At 39.4% G+C, this 19,105-nt stretch overlaps 1 protein-coding gene across 1 annotated transcript in view; it reads left to right on the top strand.

Moving 5' to 3' along the window:
* The window catches only part of ABCA13 (ATP binding cassette subfamily A member 13), a 505,863-nt gene that overhangs the window by 97,339 nt on the left and 389,419 nt on the right, over positions 1 to 19,105 (top strand). The window contains exons 17-20 of the mRNA XM_025379476.1: positions 1,427 to 6,202; positions 7,715 to 9,541; positions 10,997 to 11,106; positions 17,719 to 17,837. Of these exons, the coding sequence (XP_025235261.1) occupies positions 1,427 to 6,202; positions 7,715 to 9,541; positions 10,997 to 11,106; positions 17,719 to 17,837 (6,832 nt within the window). The remainder of the gene's footprint in view (positions 1 to 1,426; positions 6,203 to 7,714; positions 9,542 to 10,996; positions 11,107 to 17,718; positions 17,838 to 19,105) is intronic.

Raw genomic sequence — 19,105 nt, 5'->3', positions numbered from 1 at the left:
CAATAATACTATTAGTAGTACTACTTCTACTTCAATTTATTATTCTATTGCTACTCCATAACCCTCTCAGTTCCATTTCAAATGGAACTGTCTTTATCCAAATAAAGACAGTTTTATGTTCTTCTCTATCAAGGCACAATGACTTGGATGATAATTAGGCATCTATTCTTAGGGAGGGCTGGATTTAGGCAAGGTTTATGTTGAATTCCTAATAGAACTTTCTCTTTCCTGACGGGATTTTTTTTTTTTCCCCAAGGAATTATTTCAAAGAAGTCATTCTGTCCTAAAAATAACAACTAACTAAATTAAGCCTATATTTTTTGTATGGGGTGCTCAGATGTCAGCTATCAGGGAGGTAAACAGCATTTTGCCTTTGATAGGTCTTGTGTCTGTCCTATGTCAGAGAGTGTGTTATACAACAGGAGCAGAGGGTTAAAAAACTTCGGAAGTAGTTTACCCTTTAAGGCATAAATAGCCAATAAAGGTCAAAAATTCCTTACCCACAATGCTGAACTCTTACAAAGTCTGAAAATAGAGGCTTTTCTTATGGTTGATATCACAGCTCATTCCGCAGAGATTTAGCATGAACTGATGTGAAGCAGTTTCAAGAGTATTTTCTTGCTCCGCAAGATCATTCACAGGTCTCACTGCCGAAGTGTTAATATGTTGATGATCAGGGCTGCCCCAGCCCTCACTGAGGTGCATGAATACATATCTGATACCTGTACCATGCTGCGTTTCTAAAGGATGAACATCCTGAATTCTGAAACACATGTAACCCCAAGAATGTCAAAAGTGGATTTGTAACTTCTGAGTCAGTAGAAGTTAGTTCTGCAAGTGTGGGTTTCTATTACAAGAGGGGACTTACAATGACTGAGTTGCTCTTCTGAGAACTCTGTATTTTAAAATTAAACACCTGGAGATAAATTACCCCATATATAATAATGAGTTTCTAACAGTAGGATGTATATAGTATTGTTGAAAGAGCACTGGAATTGCCTTCCAGGACAGGGAATCCCCATACCTTCCTTAAACCATACAGGCATGGTTTCTAATGCACTCCACTATTTGTACTACCTTTATATGCTAAGACATTTTGAAATGGAATTAAATCCTAGGATTCTTCTGACATAAATAGCGAACTTGTCTTTAATAATCATATATATTATTGTTAAATATGCCAGGGGAAAATAATTAAGAATGCATTCTTTTTGGTAGTAGGAAACATTTTAAACTAAATGTATATAACTTCATTGTGGATTTCTAAAACACTTTCAAATGCTCACATTAATTTCTGTTGAAAAACATGTTGTCTATTAAATGTTTCATTTGTGTTTTACTATCAATAAGTGAGTATTAACTTGGAAATGTGATAAATCACATTTATTTTTTATTTTATATTAAAATAATTCTACTAATATTACAGGGCTTTAAATTTCACAAAGCACCTTTTAATGATGGAAAAGAAGTTGCACACCCTTGAGGATGAACAAATGAACTTTCTTTTATCATTTGTGGAATTTTTTGAGAAATTATTGTTGCTTAATCTTTTTGACTCCTCCATCGTTCCCAATTTCCATCACCTCCCATCTCTCACGGAGGATATTCTGAATATAAATTCTCTGTGGACAAATCATTTGAAAAGTTTAAAGAGAGACCCATCTGCCACTGGTGCTCAGAAACTCTTGGAATTTGGCAAAGAAGTGAGCTGGAAAATGCGAACTCTCGAAAGTCACTGGATAAGGAAGGAACCAAAAAATCTTTTGAGATTCCTGGAATTAATACTTTTTGAAATTAATCCCAAATTATTAGAATTATGGGTCTACGGCATTTCAAAAGGAAAAAGAGCTAAACTGGAAAACTTCTTTTCACTTTTAAATTTTTCTGTTCCAGAAAATGAGATTCTGAGTACAAGTTTTAACTTTTCCCAGTTGTTCCATTCGGATTGGCCGGAATCACCAGCTATGAACATAGATTTTGTACGTCTAAGTGAGACTATAATAAAGAGTCTCCATGAATTTGGATTCTTGGAGGAGGGAGAGGTCTCAGAAGTTCTGAACACGGTCTACACTATCAGGAATGCATCTGATTTTTTCTCAGCCCTTTCTGAACCTCAAAAACAAGAAGTTGGTAAAATTTTGACTCAAAAATACCTAAATGTCTTTCAGGACAAGGATTCAGCTTTACTTCTGCAAATTTATTCTTCATTTTACCAATACATTTATGAATTTTTGAATATTCAGAGTAGAGGTTCTTCACTGACTTACCTTACACAAATCTCAAAACACATTTTGGATATCATAAAACAATTTAATTTCCAAAGCATCAGTAAAGCATTTGCATTGTTATTTAAGGCAGCAGAGCTTCTTGGGGGAATTTCTAACGTATCTTATTGTCAGCAATTGCTTTCAATTTTTAACTTTTTGGAGCTTCAAGCCCAATCCTTCATGTCCACAGAAGGCCAAGAACTGGAAGTGATCCACACTACTTTGACAGGCCTCAAACAGCTGCTCATAATTGATGAAGATCTTCGTCTTTCTTTATTTCAATACATGAGCCAGTTCTTCAACAGTTCAGTAGAAGGCCTATTCGATAATGAGTGCTTGATTTCGGACAGTAAACATATTTCTTCCATAAATTATTCAACAAGTGAGGAGACTTCATTTGTTTTTCCATTGGCACAAATTTTTTCAAACCTCTCAGCAAATGTCAGTGTGTTCAACAAGTTTATGTCCATTCACTGTACTGTTTCATGGCTTCAAATGTGGACTGAAATCTGGGAAAGCATATCTCAATTATTTAAGTTTGACCTGAATGTTTTCACATCTCTTCATCATGGTTTCACTCAGCTTTTGGATGAACTGGAAAATCATGTGAAAGTCTCCAAAAGCTGCCAGGGAATATTTCCCACACATAATGTTGCTAGACTCATATTAAATTTGTTTAAAAATGTAACTCAAGCCGATGACTTCCATGATCGGGAGGACTTCCTGGATCTCAGGGATTTTTTGGTAGCTTTAGGTAATGCGTTAGTTTCAGTAAAAAAACTTAACTTGGAGCCAGTGGAGAAATCCCTTTTCACCGTGGAAACTGCCCTGCATCAGTTGAAGACATTTCCATTCAACACAAGTACAAGCAGAGAGTTTTTAAATTCTCTGCTCAAAGTTTTCATTGAGTTTAGCAGTACCTCAGAAAATATAGACAGAAATGTAGATTCGATAAATGACTTTCTTTCAAATAATCTCACAAATGATGGAGAGAAATTTGAAAATATCATCACTGAGCTAAGAGAAGCAATAGTATTTCTTAGAAATGTATCACATGATCGAGATTTGTTTTCCTGTGCTGATATTTTCCAAAATGTTACTGAGTTTATTTTAGAAGATGGCTTTTTATATGTAAATACCTCACAGAGGATGTTACGTATTCTAGACATGATAAATTCCACATTTTCCTCTGAGAGCACAATTAGCAGGCTGAAAGGATGCATTGTGTGGTTAGATGTCATAAACCATTTGTATTTGGTGTCTAACTCCAGTTTTTCACAAGGCCATCTTCAAAATATTTTGGGGAATTTCAGACATATAGAAAAGAAAGTGAACTCTATATTGAAAATTATAACTTGGGTGTTAAATGTAAAAAAACCTCTTTGTTCATCAAATGGCTTGCATATAAATTGTGTAAATATTTACTTGAAAGACGTAACTGACTTTCTAAATATTGTACTTACTACAGTCTTTGAAAAAGAGAAGATACCTAAATTTGAGATTTTATTAGCTCTTTTAAATGATTCCACAAAGCAAGTAAGGATGAGCATCAACAATTTAACAACAGACTTTGATTTTGCATCTCAATCCAATTGGAAATATTTTACTGAATTAATTCTAAGACCAATAGAAATGTCAGATGAAATTCCTAATCAGTTTCAAAATATTTGGCTTCATTTAATAACACTGGGGAAGGAATTTCAGAAGCTTGTAAAAGGTATTTACTCTAACATCCTGGAAAATAATTCCTCTTCTAAAACTGGAAACTTGTTAAACATATTTGCCACCAGTCCAAAAGAAAAAGATGTAAACAGTGTAGGCAATTCCATTTATCATTTAGCTAGTTACCTTGCCTTCAACTTATCTCATGACCTCCAAAATTCACCAAAAATAATTTCACCTGAAATAATGAAAGCCACGGGTCTTGGGATTCAACTGATGAGGGATGTGTTCACTTCCTTAATGCCTGCAGTTCATCACATTCGTCCACAAAATACAGGTTATATGCAAGTTTTGAAGAAGGTAACTTCTGTCATGCGTACTCTTAAGAAGGCAGACATAGACATTTTGGTGGATCAACTTGAACAAATTAGTGCAAGCCTAATGGATTTCTTTAGGAATATCAGTAATGTGAGAACTGGCAAGTTAGGGGTCAACTTGCTTGTTGACTTGATGAAAAAATTTGTAGACAGCTCGCATTCTTGGAATGTTAATCACCTGCTGCAGCTCTCACGCCTGTTTCCTAAAGATGCTGTGGATGCTGTGGTAGATGTGTACTATGTGCTTCCTCATGCTGTAAGGCTCCTACAGGGAGTACTTGGTAAAAACATCACTGAAGGCCTCAAGGATGTCTACAGCTTCATACTCCTTCATGGCATAACCATTTCAGATATCACCAAGGAAGACTTCACAATTGTGATAAAAATTCTTTTGGATATAATTGAATTAATATCAGATAAGCCAGATATTATTTCAGAGACTTTAACTTGTTTTCCTGTGGTTTGGTGCTGGAATCATACAAATTCTGGATTTCAGCAGAATTCAAAGGTAGACCCCTGCAGTGTCCATGGGCTCATGTCTTCTTCCTTTTATGGCAAAGTGGCCAGTATACTCGATCATCTCCACCTGTCTCCCCAAGGTGAAGATTCACCATGTTCAAATGAAACCTCCCGAATGGAAATAAATAGGAAAGTGGTCTGCATAATTCATGAATTAGTGGACTGGAATTCTATTCTTCTGGAGCTCGCTGACGTCTTCCATGTTAACATTTCTCTTGTGAAAACGGTGCAGAAATTTTGGCATAAGATATTACCATTTGTCCCACCTTCAATAAATCAAACTAGGGATAGCATCTCTGGACTTTGTCCTAGTGGTCCCATAAAGCAAGTTGCTTTGCAAATCATAGAAAAACTTAAAAATGTCAACTTTACAAAAGTTACATCAGGTGAAAATACTCTTGACAAACTAGCTAGTTTAAACAAGATCCTTAACGTTAATGAAGACACAGAGACATCTGTTCAAAAGATTATTTCCTCGAATTTGGAAAGGACAATACAATTGATTTCTGAAGACTGGAGCCTAGAAAAAAGTACTCATAATCTACTCTCTTCATTTATGATGCTCCTGAATGCAAATCTCACAGGTAGCAGTTCAGAAGCATTATCAAATTTTATTGAAAAGAATGAAACAACTTACAACTTTGAAGAGCTATGGCCTGAGTTTCAACAAATCGTGAAAGACCTAACCCAAGATTTTAGAGTCAGACACCTGCTCTCTGAAATGAACAAAGATATCAAAAGTATAAATTCAGTGGCTCTTCAAAACATTACTTTGCAATTTGCCCGTTTCCTGGAGATCCTGGATTCACAGTCACTGAAGACATTAGAAATTATTGAAGATTTTCTATTGGTCACAAAAAACTGGCTTCAGGAATATGCAGATGAGGATTACTCCAGAATGATAGAAACACTATTCATTCCTGTGACCAATGAGAGCTCAACTGAAGATAGAGCTTTGTTAACCAAAGCTATTACTACTTTTTGGGGCTCTTTAAAAAATATATCTAGAGAAGGCAATTTTGATGTTGCCTTTCTTGCTCATCTGCTAAATCAAGAACAGCTGACTAATTTCTCAGGTGTTCAGTTGCTTTTTGAAAACATCCTAATTAATTCAATCAATAACTTAGCTGGGAATTCTCAAGAAGCAGCTTGGAACTTAAGTGATACTGACCTTCAAATAATGAATTTCATTAACCTTATCTTGAACCATATGCAGTCAGAAACTAGTAGGAAAACAGTTCTCCCTCCGAGAAGCATAGTAGGTTTCATGGAACAACTTTTGAAAACATTCTTATCCCTTTTGCTAAAGGAAGATTCTGAGAACAAAATATCTCTTCTGCTGAAAGATTTCCACAAAGATGTTACTGCAGAGATGAGGTGAGTCTACTTTTGCTTTGTGTCGTATATGTAGTTGTGATATATCTCAAACTACTTTATTTTCTGGAGTATAGGCATGTCAAAAACAATGTTTGTATCTAATACTTTTGAAATATCTTTGATGTAAATTTGTCTTAATAAATATTTTATCAAAATGTCAACGTAAAAGAATTTTGGTTACTGTCATCTAACTAGTAAAATATAAACCCAGTCCAGGGTAATTAATCACATATTATTCTTACATTTTTAGATTATGAAAACAATTATGAATTCCGTTTTGTATGGATCTGAAAAATTACTTTTCATAGCTGTACATGCATATACAGGATTGCCATAATTTGAATTGCTATACTAACTGTCTAATCACCAACTAGGGACTTAAATATTCTCAGCCCAATGAATCTACTGTGATGCTTGCATTTAGAGACATAAAAAGTGATAGTCACATTATCTCTTTTTCATATATCTTCAAAAATCTCATTTGAAGTTTGCCAGTGAAAAGGCTGGAGGGAAATTCCAATTTATTCCATGATGTCTGCTTTAGTCAAGTTTCAATCAGAGTAACAAAAACCGTCAAAGGATTTAATCCAAGGAAATTAGCTTACACAATTTTGGGGGCTGGCTAAGTAAGTCTGCAATCAGTAGGGCCGACTGTCAGGAAGGGAGGCCCACAGCAGGCAGGGGCGCCGCGGGCATGAGTGAAAGCTCCTTGTCCACAGGTGGTTAGGAAGGAAGACCAGGGGAAGGGAGAGCCACTGACTATGAATACCCAGCAGTGATTTTGTGCCTCTAAGTTACAGAGGTTCTAAGCGCTCTTTCAGAGTTTTCCTGCCCACTCAGGACAGTATCCCTTCTAATTTAAAATTAACTGATCAGGAATTTTAACTCCGTCTGCAAAATCTCTTTATAGCAACACCTAGATTAGTGTTTGATTGAATAGCTGGGAGAAGATGTATTTATATTACACAATGGCTATAACTCCCATCTATCCTCCATCTCTCATGAGGGAATCTCCCCTATAGCCCACCCTGAGAAACATACAAGAAAGGGACTTCTGGGGCTATTATTCAGCCTAGTCACGTTGATACGTCTGTCTAAGCAATTTCCTAGTACTTCTCAAGCTCACAAAAGTATAAATATGCTAACCACTTTTCAGAGACTTATCTCTTACATCAAGAATCACATTGTAGTCATTGTACCTTCTTTCCTAAGTAAAAGCCATGTTAACCTTTTTCGTAAGCAAAAGTATGTGGCTTTTTAAGTTGCCAGGTTCAAAATACTGTAATAGAATTTGTTCATGAAATTCCTCACTGTTTTCATGATTTGGCAACAAAATATTGAGTTTCATCTGAAATTATTTTAGCATGTCATCTTTTGCTCAGTATTATCCTCCCATGATGCTAGTATAAAACAAATAAAATAATATAAATCACTATATATCTTAATATTTCCACTGTTAATATATTAAAAATAAAATTAAAAGTAAATAAATATATATATATATATTTACAGTTTTGTCCCAAAAGATAAAATTCTAGAAGTTCTGAAACTGGATCAATTTCTTGCTCTGATGAAAGAAGACAGATTGAGGAACATTTTTTCAAGTTTAAAGGAGACTATATATCACCTAATAAAAAGTTCACTTATATTAGACAATGGAGAATTTTATTTTGATAGTCATCAAGGACTGAAGTTCATGCAAGATTTATTTAATGCTCTTCTCAGGGAAACGCCAGTGAAAAATGGGGCTGAAAATACTACAGACTTTTTCACAGTGGTGAGTCAGTTGTTTTTCCATGGGAATACGTCTGGGGACCTCTTCAAACTCAATCAGGATCTTAGGGCAGCTCTTCACCTTGTAAGAGAATGTTCAACAGAGATGGCAAGGCTTCTGGATACAATTTTAAATGCTCCTAATAAGGAATTCTATGCTTCGTATCCTACCCTCCAAGAAGTTATACTTGCTAATCTAACGGACTTGCTTTTCTTTATAAATAATTCATTCCCTCTAAGAAACAGAGCAACATTAGAACTTACTAAGAGATTACTTGGTCCTCTTTCAAGAGCTGGTGAAGAAAGTCGTGTCCCAGAACCCCTCTTAGAAATGTCTGGGACTCTGGTCATGCTGTTGAATGACAGTGCTGACCTGAGAGATCTTGCCACATCAGTGGACTCCATTGTGAAACTTCTTAAACTGGTCAAGAAAGTTTCAGGGAAGATGGCCACAGTTTTTAAAACTCATTTTGTCTCCAATACCAAGGACAGTGTGAAATTCTTTGTCACTCTCTATTCCATCATGCAACAAAGTGTTCAAAATCTTGTGAAAGAAATAGCTACTTTGAAAAAAATAGATCATTTCACATTTGAAAAGATAAATGATTTGTTGGTGCCATTTCTTGATTTGGCCTTTGAAATGATTGGGGTCGAAACTTATACATCATCAAACTCTGATATTTTCAGTATGTCACCTAGCATACTGTCATATATGAACCAATCTAAGGACTTTTCTGATATTTTGGAAGAAATTGCTGAATTTTTAACATCTGTGAGAATCAACTTGGAAGATGTGAAGAGTCTTGTGGTAGCATTTAACAATGAAACTCAAACATTTTCTATGGATTCTATCAACTTATGGGAAGAAATTCTGGGTTGCTTAGTGCCTATAAATAACATCACCAACCAAATGGACTTCTTATACCCTAATCCAATTTCCACTCATAGTGACCCTCAAGATATAAAATGGGAAATAATTCATGAAGAGATCCCTTTTTTGGATAAAATATTATCACAAAACAGCACAGAAATAGGGTCTGTCTTGAAAATGGTGATCGGTCTCACCTTAGAAGCTCTTTGGAAAAACTTAAAGAAGGATAATTGGAATGTTTCTAATCTTTTGATGACATTTACTCAGCATCCAGATAACCTTTTGAAAACCATAGAAAGAGTTTTAGAGGCCTCCAGTGGAATTAAAAGTGACTATGAAGGTGATTTGAGTAAAAGTTTATATTTTGACACACCTTTGATTCGGAATATAACTCATCATCAACTTGAAAAAGCAATCCATAATGTTTCCAGTAGAATAGCTCTCTGGAGGAAAGGGCTTCTGTTTAACAACTCTGAATGGACAACTTCCACAAGAACTTTGTTTCAGCCACTTTTTGAGATTTTCATTAAAGCAACCACTGGAAAGAATGTCACATCAGAAAAAGAAGAGAGAACCAAGAAAGAGATGATTGACTTTCCTTGTAGTTTCAAACCATTTTCCTGTTTGGAGAAATACCTGAGAGGATTATTTGTATTGACTAAATACTGGCAAAAAATCCCGCTGACAGCTCAAAGGTAATAAAAAGCAAGCCGAATTCACTTTGTTTTTTTCCCTACCGCAGTAACTGTAAAATAGAACCATGCAGGAATTACATTGAACCAGGGTAAGTAGTTTTTCTTGACTTCAACTTTCTTTACACTCTGAAGTTGGCTTCAACATAGAGCAATTCAAGTCCAGTCATTTTTTTCACAATTTGACTCATTATTTGGCATTCAAATATAATTATAATTTATTCAAAATATTTCAAAAGTTAGTTATTTTATTCTCAGAAGCAAAAACCTTTTATTCTATTCACTCGCCCCAAGACTAGCTGCATAAGCAATTTTTTCTATTCACATCCTCTGGCAGCCAAGGGTCCAATCACTCAGTATATACACAGGAACATGAAGCTGCTTGCTTCACAGAAAATTATGCCTCCAGTTGTAGCTAACCACAGGAAAGGGCCAGGCAGCTGCTGGCTTCTGCCCTCTTTTGATTCTGCCAAACTTCACGTGTTTGATCCACCTCCAAGCCCTCCCATCCCTGAATGTTATGTCAATAGAAACCTGTTCTTAAAAGCTCCAGTCTTGCTAGTTGTCATGCCCTGGAAGCAGTCTCTTGCCTTAGGTTGGAGACCCTGTGCCTCTTGATGTGCAGAGTCCCAGAGATGCTGCAGCTGTCCCTACCTGTCCTTTCTCTGGGTGACAATACTGTTAGGGTGGTCCCTGGTCTCTGTTTCTCCCTGCCTTCCTCTCTGGCCCACATGGAGATTGGAGATGCCATGTCAACCTTGGTTCATTTGCCAGGCAAGCTGACTTATTTTCTGTCCGTTCTATTACTACAGAGCTGTACCCTGAATCCAGTCATGTTCTATGAGTTGGAAAGATGTCTTTAGTTGGTGAAACAGGTAGCCACTGGCACAAATAACTATTGCTACCTTGGAATTTGACTGCTAGTTTTCAGAGCTTCCTTCCTCATCTCCTCCTTGCTTCTGATCTGAAACTATATTTTGCTTGATTTTAGTGCTCTGATCCCCAACTATATACCCTGTTTGACTTTAGTGCTCTTCTCTGAATTGTCTTTTGAGCTGAGGTGGTCCTGGCAACCCCATTCTCCACCAATCTCAGGTTTTATCTCAAATTTTTCAGTTCTCCACAGAGGGAATTTAGACCTTAGCTCTTCGTATGGTCATGTTTTGATGCCCTTTCAACATTTACCTTTGCATTCCAAAAGAATGGACCAAAATAAGAAAGAAAAGCAAATATTAAGCGTATTCGCCACAAAATTGATGCTTTGCACTAATTTGGGAGACCGAAAGTTTTCTAAAGGTCCAGACTGTGTTATCTGTGTTTTCTTATGTTCTTACGAAGAAAATATGATTATGCAGGGAGGTTCTTACATGTGTGTTATAACTTAGCCTACACAGCAGAAATGCACATTGGATGCACATTTTTACGCTTTCATGTCATTGTTTATATATTTTTTCTAAGTGTTGTTGAGATGTGTGAAGTTTTCCAGCAGCCTGTGAAGCCCTCAGAAGCCATGGAGATCCTGCAGAAAGTGAAGATGATGATCATACGTGTGCTCACCATCGTTGCAGGTGGGCTGCTCATATAACAAGTGCTCTGCAATTGCCCTGTGCCAGTTTTCAGAACTCGGGTGTCAGACAGATGAGTAGATTGCACTTGAGTTTCTTTTAGAACAAAGCACAGCTGTCTTAGTCTGGCAACCAGGCCTTGAGGAATCTGCCCCTCCCAACCTCATTCCCACCACTGGGTCTCTGCTCCAGCCAAATTGAACAGCCCCTTCCTGCCCCTTTGCTGGGCTTTCTGGTCTTTTTGTCTTTGCTTATGGAATGTGCTTCCCTTGTCTCCTTGACCTAAACTACAGCCATACTCTGTGGCCTAGAGCTGGGGTATCTTGTCCAGAAGTGTTCCCCCATCTCCTTTACTGGCAAAGACCTCGAAGAGACTTTGATCACATGCAGTTCTGTACTTTCTTCTTTCTTACATCTCCTCCCTCTGCTGCAGTCAATATTTTTTGAAGATAGAAACTGTGTCATAACCTTCTGTGTGCATTTCCTGATGGGTGCTGAGTAGTCCCTGCAGTAACCTGAATTCCCTACAGCTGTGACACTTATTGCTGGTATCATAGTTTTTGGTATCTTCTTTTCCTGCTACAGTCTGTAAGCTTCCTGGGAACAGGATCAGTCTCTTGTTAAATTCTGTGTCTCCATAATACTCAGCACAGTGTCCAGCAATAGTGACTATATTGTAAATGAATTAATTCATCTACTAAGATGATCCTTGCCAAATCCATTTCTGCACATTTCAGTGCAATCTCCTTTCAATGCCACTGCTGAAGGAGAGTCCCACGAGCCGCTTTAGAGGGTAACTGGAGGATCTTAGGGCTTTTCTGAAAATGTGAGTGTTGAATTTTAGAGCACACTTGAGTCCGTGGAATGGACCACAGTTGTTTAAGTGATTCACAGGTGCACAGAGGTGCTGCCATCCTCTGGCCCAGTCTCCTGAGCAGGGCTGCCCAGAGTTCCCTCAGTGGGCTGTCGGGCCTGAGTGCTCTGCCTTAGCTGATGGCAGTGGGTTTTGACAACATGAATCGAAGCCCAGAAGAGGAGGGGCAGCGAGGAGAAATGGGGAAGCTAAGGGTGGATCCGATCAGATCAAGAGGAAAAGAGAAAAGTGAGGGGTCATCTGAGTGGGGCTTACCTCCATATCCTGTGTGAGCTCCACCATGGTTGGCCCCAGACTCCCTGGCCCCTAGCTCATCTGATCCACATGTTCATTCTTCTACCTTCCCCTGATTTACTCCTGGATCATTATTACTATTTAGATTATTATCAGGTTGTTATATTATGATTTGTAGATTAAGTCTTATTTCCTTTGGAAAGCTTTTCTTGACCTACCCTGTCTGGGGTCACATGGCCTTAGCTCCCTGTTATGGCTCTTGCCACCGTGTGATGTTCTGATGATGAACATGTGTCTCTTCTACAGTCGTGAGGACCTGAAGACTGTGCCTGTCTATTGATCACTCCAGACCTGCCACATGGGGATTAGAACATGGGAAATGCTGATTGATATTTGTTGAATGAATGAATAAATGCCAGGAGCCCTTCTATACTTAGGTCATGTTTCACTGGAATTACTAAATGTGAAAACTGTTCACGGGGGAGTGCTCAGCAGTGAGAAGTAGTGGGTGGGCTGTTGGCATACTCTGGGCCTATGTTGTAAGACTGAGCAAACTGTGGGGGCCTGGGGAGGGTATTGTAGAGAGGAGTCTGGTTTACTCAGGAAGGGGCACAGTGGATGTATTCCCAACATCCACTATCAGAGAGGAAGGGTCACCGGCCCCAGGATGGTTAACTGGTGGGTATGGGCCACTGAGTCTGCGAGCCAGGAGTATGGACCAGCATCTGCTGGGGAGTGTTATGGAGAAGAAGTGAGCCTTGGACAAATCCAGCATGTGAAATCCATTTTTCAAAACAAACTCAAAGAAGATGAATTCTTCTTTGTATTGATAAGTGCTAGAAAGAAGCTAATGTATGGCCATGAGGGTGAGAGTGAGGGGTGGAGGAGAGGAGAAGACCTTGGGAGTGCAGCTCTGGGTAAGGACATTTCAGGTGAGACTTGCGCAGTGAGGATGTGTGTCTGCCATGTTCACCGTTATATCTCCCCAGGGTTTAGGAAACATCCTGACATACATATGATAGGCATTCAATCAATATGCGTAGAAGGATTGGATAGGTCAATGCATGAGGGCTAGCACTAGGCTGGGCACTTGTCACTATTTGAGTTAATCTACACAATCACTGATGGACTTGAGGCTAGTGTGCTGGGACTTGTGGTCTGTAAGGCTGCCTCCTTACTATCATGATAGACCACTTAGGATTACACACCGTCATGTCTGGTAAGGCTTTATTGCTCCAAATGTCTTCAAGGGCATAGTTAAACATGACTGTTACAACAAGTGATGTCGTGAAAAGTGGTGTAATGGAAGAAGCAGGCACTTTGACATTGAACAGGCTGAGTTCCTCGATTCACGCTAAGTGACACAGGGTAGCTACTGAGTCTCTGTGAGCCTTGAACAAAACATAGGGGAACACGTATTTCAACCTATGTGAGAGGATTAAATAAAATAAGTCACCTCCAAGGGGCTTGCCCTTAGGAGATGCCTTGAACATGCTAGTTTCCCATGCATCTCCCTGCCTGCCATTGGGAAAAGCACTTCTCAGCTCACAGAGCTAGTTCATAAGTAAAAATTGGTGATTTACAGACTGTCTATCACAGAGTTTGTTCTAATCTGCTCACTCACCTCTTTTTTTGAAATACAAATGGTTCTTTGAACAGAAGAATTGATTGGTCATTGGGTCTAAGAAACATGGAAAAGAAGTAAAAAACAGATGGAGAAGTGAGACAAGCTTGATTTAAAAATGAAACCTCAATTGCAGTGTAGGGGTTTTGCATTTTTTTTTTCTTTTAAGATAATCTGTATTTCCAATTAGATGTTATGAACATTGGTGATTAGGAATATTGCTTTCTATTGTCAAATAGAAAGCAATAACATGTTACAATAAGTACAAGTTAGGATGGTCAGTACATGATTTCAGCATGTGGAATTGTGCTCAGGTAAAATTCAAATCAAACTTCTTCCTCGTTCTTGAATGCTTCTCTGGCATATTGAATTCAGCCATGTTTGAAGACATAATTATTTTGACATTTCACAGTCAGCTAATGTAATGGTTTTTAAATGAATTAAACATTAGTTAATGTATGAATTTATGTTTATTTTGCCATTCTGTGTTGCAGCTGCTAAATTAATATAGCATACTTGAGATTACATTAGTAACAGATAATTAATTTTTAATTTTTATATTTTATTTCAAGGAAACTCAAGCATAACTAACATTTAAACTGCCACCCCACTGTCCTTATTGAATTGTTACTCCATCCTGTAGAATAGGAGGGCAGTGACAGATCCCATAAAGTTAAAAGGATGGGGTGGAATTGACCAACATGGGTGCCTCTCCCATCATATAAAGGGAAGAGGAGTCAGGTCTGTTATTACTATTGTTGTTGAAAATGCACTATATTTTCATCATATCACAGAGTTGAGCTTAGTATCTCCAGTAGGAAAGTTGTCACTTTCCTCCTCCTGATCTAATGCTTTAAGGATGCCAAGGACAATTGCAGGAGAGCTCATACAACAGAAGGAACCTCAGTGGGCAGCTGCTTTAATCTTCCAGTTTCCCTAATCGACAAATTGAGGCCCAGAGAGTGAGAGTGAGTGTAAGTTTCCCAGGGTTTCAGAGTGAAGCGGTCAGAGCCCATTTCCAGTTGAAGAGACCTGAGAGGGTCCATGGGGCTGAAGGGAGGAGAGGGAAGGGGTCCAGAGAGTGCTGGCAGATCTGGAAAGCCAGAGTGGGTCTGAATGTGTCCTCGGAGCCAAGAAGAGGGGCCATAGCAGGTAGGAAGGGCTGGAGCCAGGGATTTGAAGAGGCAATGAGAGGTGGAGAAAGAGGGTACCTGGGAAAGTTGGAGGAGCCAAGGCTCAAAACCAGCTCTTGCTAGTGTCAAGACAGTTGTCAGGTGTCCTTGAGGGTGGTGACTTTGAGGGCAGGCTTCAAGATGTGTTAGATGTGAGGCAGATGGAGACCAGATGGCCTGACAGCCCAGCACTGCATCCCATGATCATATCATCCCTGACCTAACCTTGCAGGAATGCTGGGCATGGTCACTGTCGACTCCACGTTTCTCGTTTTACATTGAGGAAGCAAGGGGCTGACACAGCCCACAGCTTGCCTAATGCCATACATTATGTCAGCTTTTTCAGGGTGCATTCTCTGCTCTTTTAGGTTTGAAAAACATAACTTATAAACACATTGCTGTGTCTTTCCTGGACAAGAGGATACGTTTATGCTTAAAGATAAGTGCTGTGATATTTAACAGCACATTATCACCTTCATTTCAAATTTTAATAAGAGATTACTTAACAGACACATTTTACATTTCCTGCAATAAAGATATCTGTCTTCGAAATTGGTAAAATGAGATTAATGAGAAAAGAAAAACAGGGCGTCATGGTGGGTTGCTTCTGGAAAGCATGACTTTGGGTATATGGTATCTACTCTGCATTTTATGTGGTTGAAAACTGTTTTATTGATTAATAAATTTTATATTTTAGAGTAGTTTCATATTCACAGCAACCTTGAATGGAAGGTGCAGGGATTTCCCACATAGCCCCTTCCCCACCATAGCCTCCCTCATTATCAGAGTGGGACATTTGTTATAGTTGATGAACCCTCACTGACACAGCATCATTCCGAGTCCACAGTTCACGTTGGGCTTCGCTCTTAGTGTTGTCATTCTATGGGTTAGGACAAGCATATAATGATATACATTCAATGTTATAGTATAACACACAGGGTTTTACTGTCTGAAGGATCCTCTGTGCTCTGCTCATTCATCCGTCCCTCCCTTCTAGCCCCTGGCAACCACGGATCTTTTTACTGTCTCCATAATTTTTGTCTTTTCCAGCACGTCATTGAGTTGAAATCATATACTATGTAGCCTTTTCAGATGGCTTCTTTCACTTAGTAATATGCTGGAACTGTTTTTCCTTCCTTCCTTCCTTCCTTCTTTCCTTCCTTCCTTCCTTCCTTCCTTCCTTCCTTCCTTCCTTCCTTCCTTCCTTCCTTCCTCTCTCTCTTTCTCTCTCTCTCTCTCTCTCTCTTTCTTTCTTTCTTAGACGGAGTCTTGCTCTATCACCAGGCTGGAGTGCAGCAGTGCGACCTCGGCTCACTGCAACCTCTGCCTCCCAGGTTCAAGCAATTCTCCTGCCTCAGCCTCCTGAGTAGCTGGGATTACAGGCACCTGCCACCACACCTGGCTAATTTTTGTATTTTTAGTAGAGATGGGGTTTCACCATATTGGCCAGGATGGTCTTGATCTCCTGACCTCGTGATCCGCCCACCTCGGCCTCCCAAAGTGCTGGGATTACAGGCGTGAGCCACTATGCCTGACCCAGAACTGTACTTCTAAAGGACTGTTGAGAAACAATTTATTATTAATAATTTAAGAGTCAGGATAACATTTTTTCTTTAATTAAAGAAAAGATTTTCTTTCTTTTAAAAATGTATTTTATTTTCTGTCACGACCAAGCATCTAGGAAGTGCGAAGCCCTGTGCTAGGTGCCACAATGACAGGAAGGCAGTGATAAGAAAAGTTGCTCGTGGTGGCAGGTCTTGTGCAGATGGATTTACCGTGCAGTGGGCGACCACATAGGGAGGTGAGCACACAGGCATCTACGCAGCAGGGAATGGAGAGGCTCTGCTCAGCCTGGGAAAGGTGGGTGTCTGGAGACAGAGCTCTAAAAGATAGGTAGGTTCAGGAAGGGAGAAGTGGTGCCTTGTATCCGATGGCCTTGAGGAGACAGGAGGGAGACGGGGCATGAGTGCAGAGAGGTGGAGGCACCTGAGATTGTGGAAAGACTTTGGATGCAACGTGGAGCCTTTGCACAGATTCCTGTAGTGGGGGATCTCCTTTGAGGAAGAGCCCTGTGGCTCAAAGCATAAGGCAGATTGGAAGGGTGAGGTGGGGGTGGGACTGTTAAGAGCACAGCAGTTTCCTGGGCGTGATCTATGGGTGCTGGACAGACGCACAGATGGAGAGACATTGGGAGGTCACCCTGAGCAGATGGGGAGGTTGGTTGGCTGTGAGGACCAGGGGGAGGAGAGTCATGACTGGCTTCCAGGAAGTGACTTGTGAGGCATGGGGCATGGAGAAGAACACACATAGACAGTGTGTAATTCATCCTCCAAACGGGGGCACTTTTGAGAATGACAGAGGGCACCGTTCATAACCACGCAAGAATAAGTGAAAAGCAAGTCTGTCCTGGGCAAACTGGGGTGAATGAGTACCTCACTTGTAGGGGATACAGGGAAAGGAGCCAGTTTGGGGACGTAGAGAAAATTAATATTTACAAAATCAATTAGGCCCAGAAAAACAAAATCTTTATTTTATTACATTTGGAACTCAAAAGGCACAGCTTTACCCTCATCATCTGAATGTTCATCTTGATGATTTAAGGAATGTTTAGGAATTTGTATCACTTTGAATCTTTATAAAGTGATTTTGTGAGAGTGGCTAGTTCAGGAGAGGACTGTCTATTATTTATTTCTCTGTGTTTCCTCTGGCAGAAAACCCTTCCTGGACCAAGGACATTTTGTGTGCTACTCTGAGTTGCAAGCAAAGTGGGATAAGGCATCTCATTTTATCTGCTATACAAGGGGTCACTTTGGCGCAAGACCATTTCCAGGTTTGTCATCTTTAATATTTCAGAGAATTTCATGTTCATGACTATTGGCCCTTGCAAGGCAGTCAAGTTATTCAAACCTTGCTGCTTGGTTCTTATAACTACAGCAACGGTGTCACACACAGTCTTGTTGCAAGTCGGGCTCGTAGAATGACTGCTCACGCTTCCTCCCTCTTGGCCTCTCCCAGTGGTGTGCTGGGGTTGAGTGGCATTGATTTATGAGAGCTGATTGTTAAATTTTTGGGAATTTTGCAAGCTGATTGTTAAACATAGATATCATCATAATAAATAAATTACATAAACTTACGATGAAATAAATCATGTTAGAAACATAAGAAATAATTACTCAAGATTCATCACTTTCTAATTATTTTAGTATGTTTTGCTGTTATCTATCTTCCTGAGATGATTTGCTTTTGTTGTATCCACATGATGGAAATACTATGCAGTCTTGTGCTAAGTACAGTTTTTCCCATCTCTATGTTTAGTGACGTTATGGTGGCAGCTTGAACTGGGCCATGTGGGAGCATTTGCACCATGGAAATTGGCAAGTGCTCCAAATCAGATTTTTTTTTTTCTGGAGAGTTAGTTTTTAAATATTTACCAGCCCAGCACTGGCTCTAACTAATTGAATACACCGGCTAGTACCAAAAATTGATGGCTGAATGGGAACCAGCATAGCAGTTTCCTTTATATTAAATTGGACACATGCCCAGTAGGATCCCATGTAGGGTCTCCAACTACAGCTAAGTCAGAGAATGTGACTTTTATTTGGGGCCCACTCCTTTGTCCTAGAATTAAAGACTCCTGGGCCCCTAGGCAGGCCTGATCTTCCTGACAAGCTTGGACAGTGGTGATGTCTTTCCAACAAAGCAGTGAAGACCTGTCTTTCTTCTAGGTCTGGTTCTGAATGTTGTTTCTTGCTTTTGTGATGCATACATCTGTGAGCATGAGATTATCACAGAAAGCAGAGAAATAGATGATGCCGAGGGAGATGAGAGATAGCCATGCCAGACTCCCACAGCACGGCAAGGGTGTAGAATGCCATGCCTTGGTGAAGTGTCAGGAGGGAGTGAGAGTTGCTGGTCCCTAATCAATGTCTTGTGGCCTTTGGAGGAGTTGTGCATGTCAGCAGGAAGCCCTGAGCAGTCCCTAGCAATGACTGACTGTACAACCCCATATTCACATTGATTTATTTAGAAGATCAAATTCTTATTTCCAGGTTGTGCAGATCTTTGTCAGATATTAAATGTGGATACAGAAAAAAAAAT

This window comes from Theropithecus gelada, chromosome 3 (assembly GCF_003255815.1).
Source record: "Theropithecus gelada isolate Dixy chromosome 3, Tgel_1.0, whole genome shotgun sequence".
NCBI classification, from domain to species: Eukaryota; Metazoa; Chordata; class Mammalia; order Primates; family Cercopithecidae; genus Theropithecus; species Theropithecus gelada.
The sequence above is the reverse complement of the archived record's forward strand: the minus strand, read 5'-3'. Positions and strand labels throughout refer to the sequence as shown.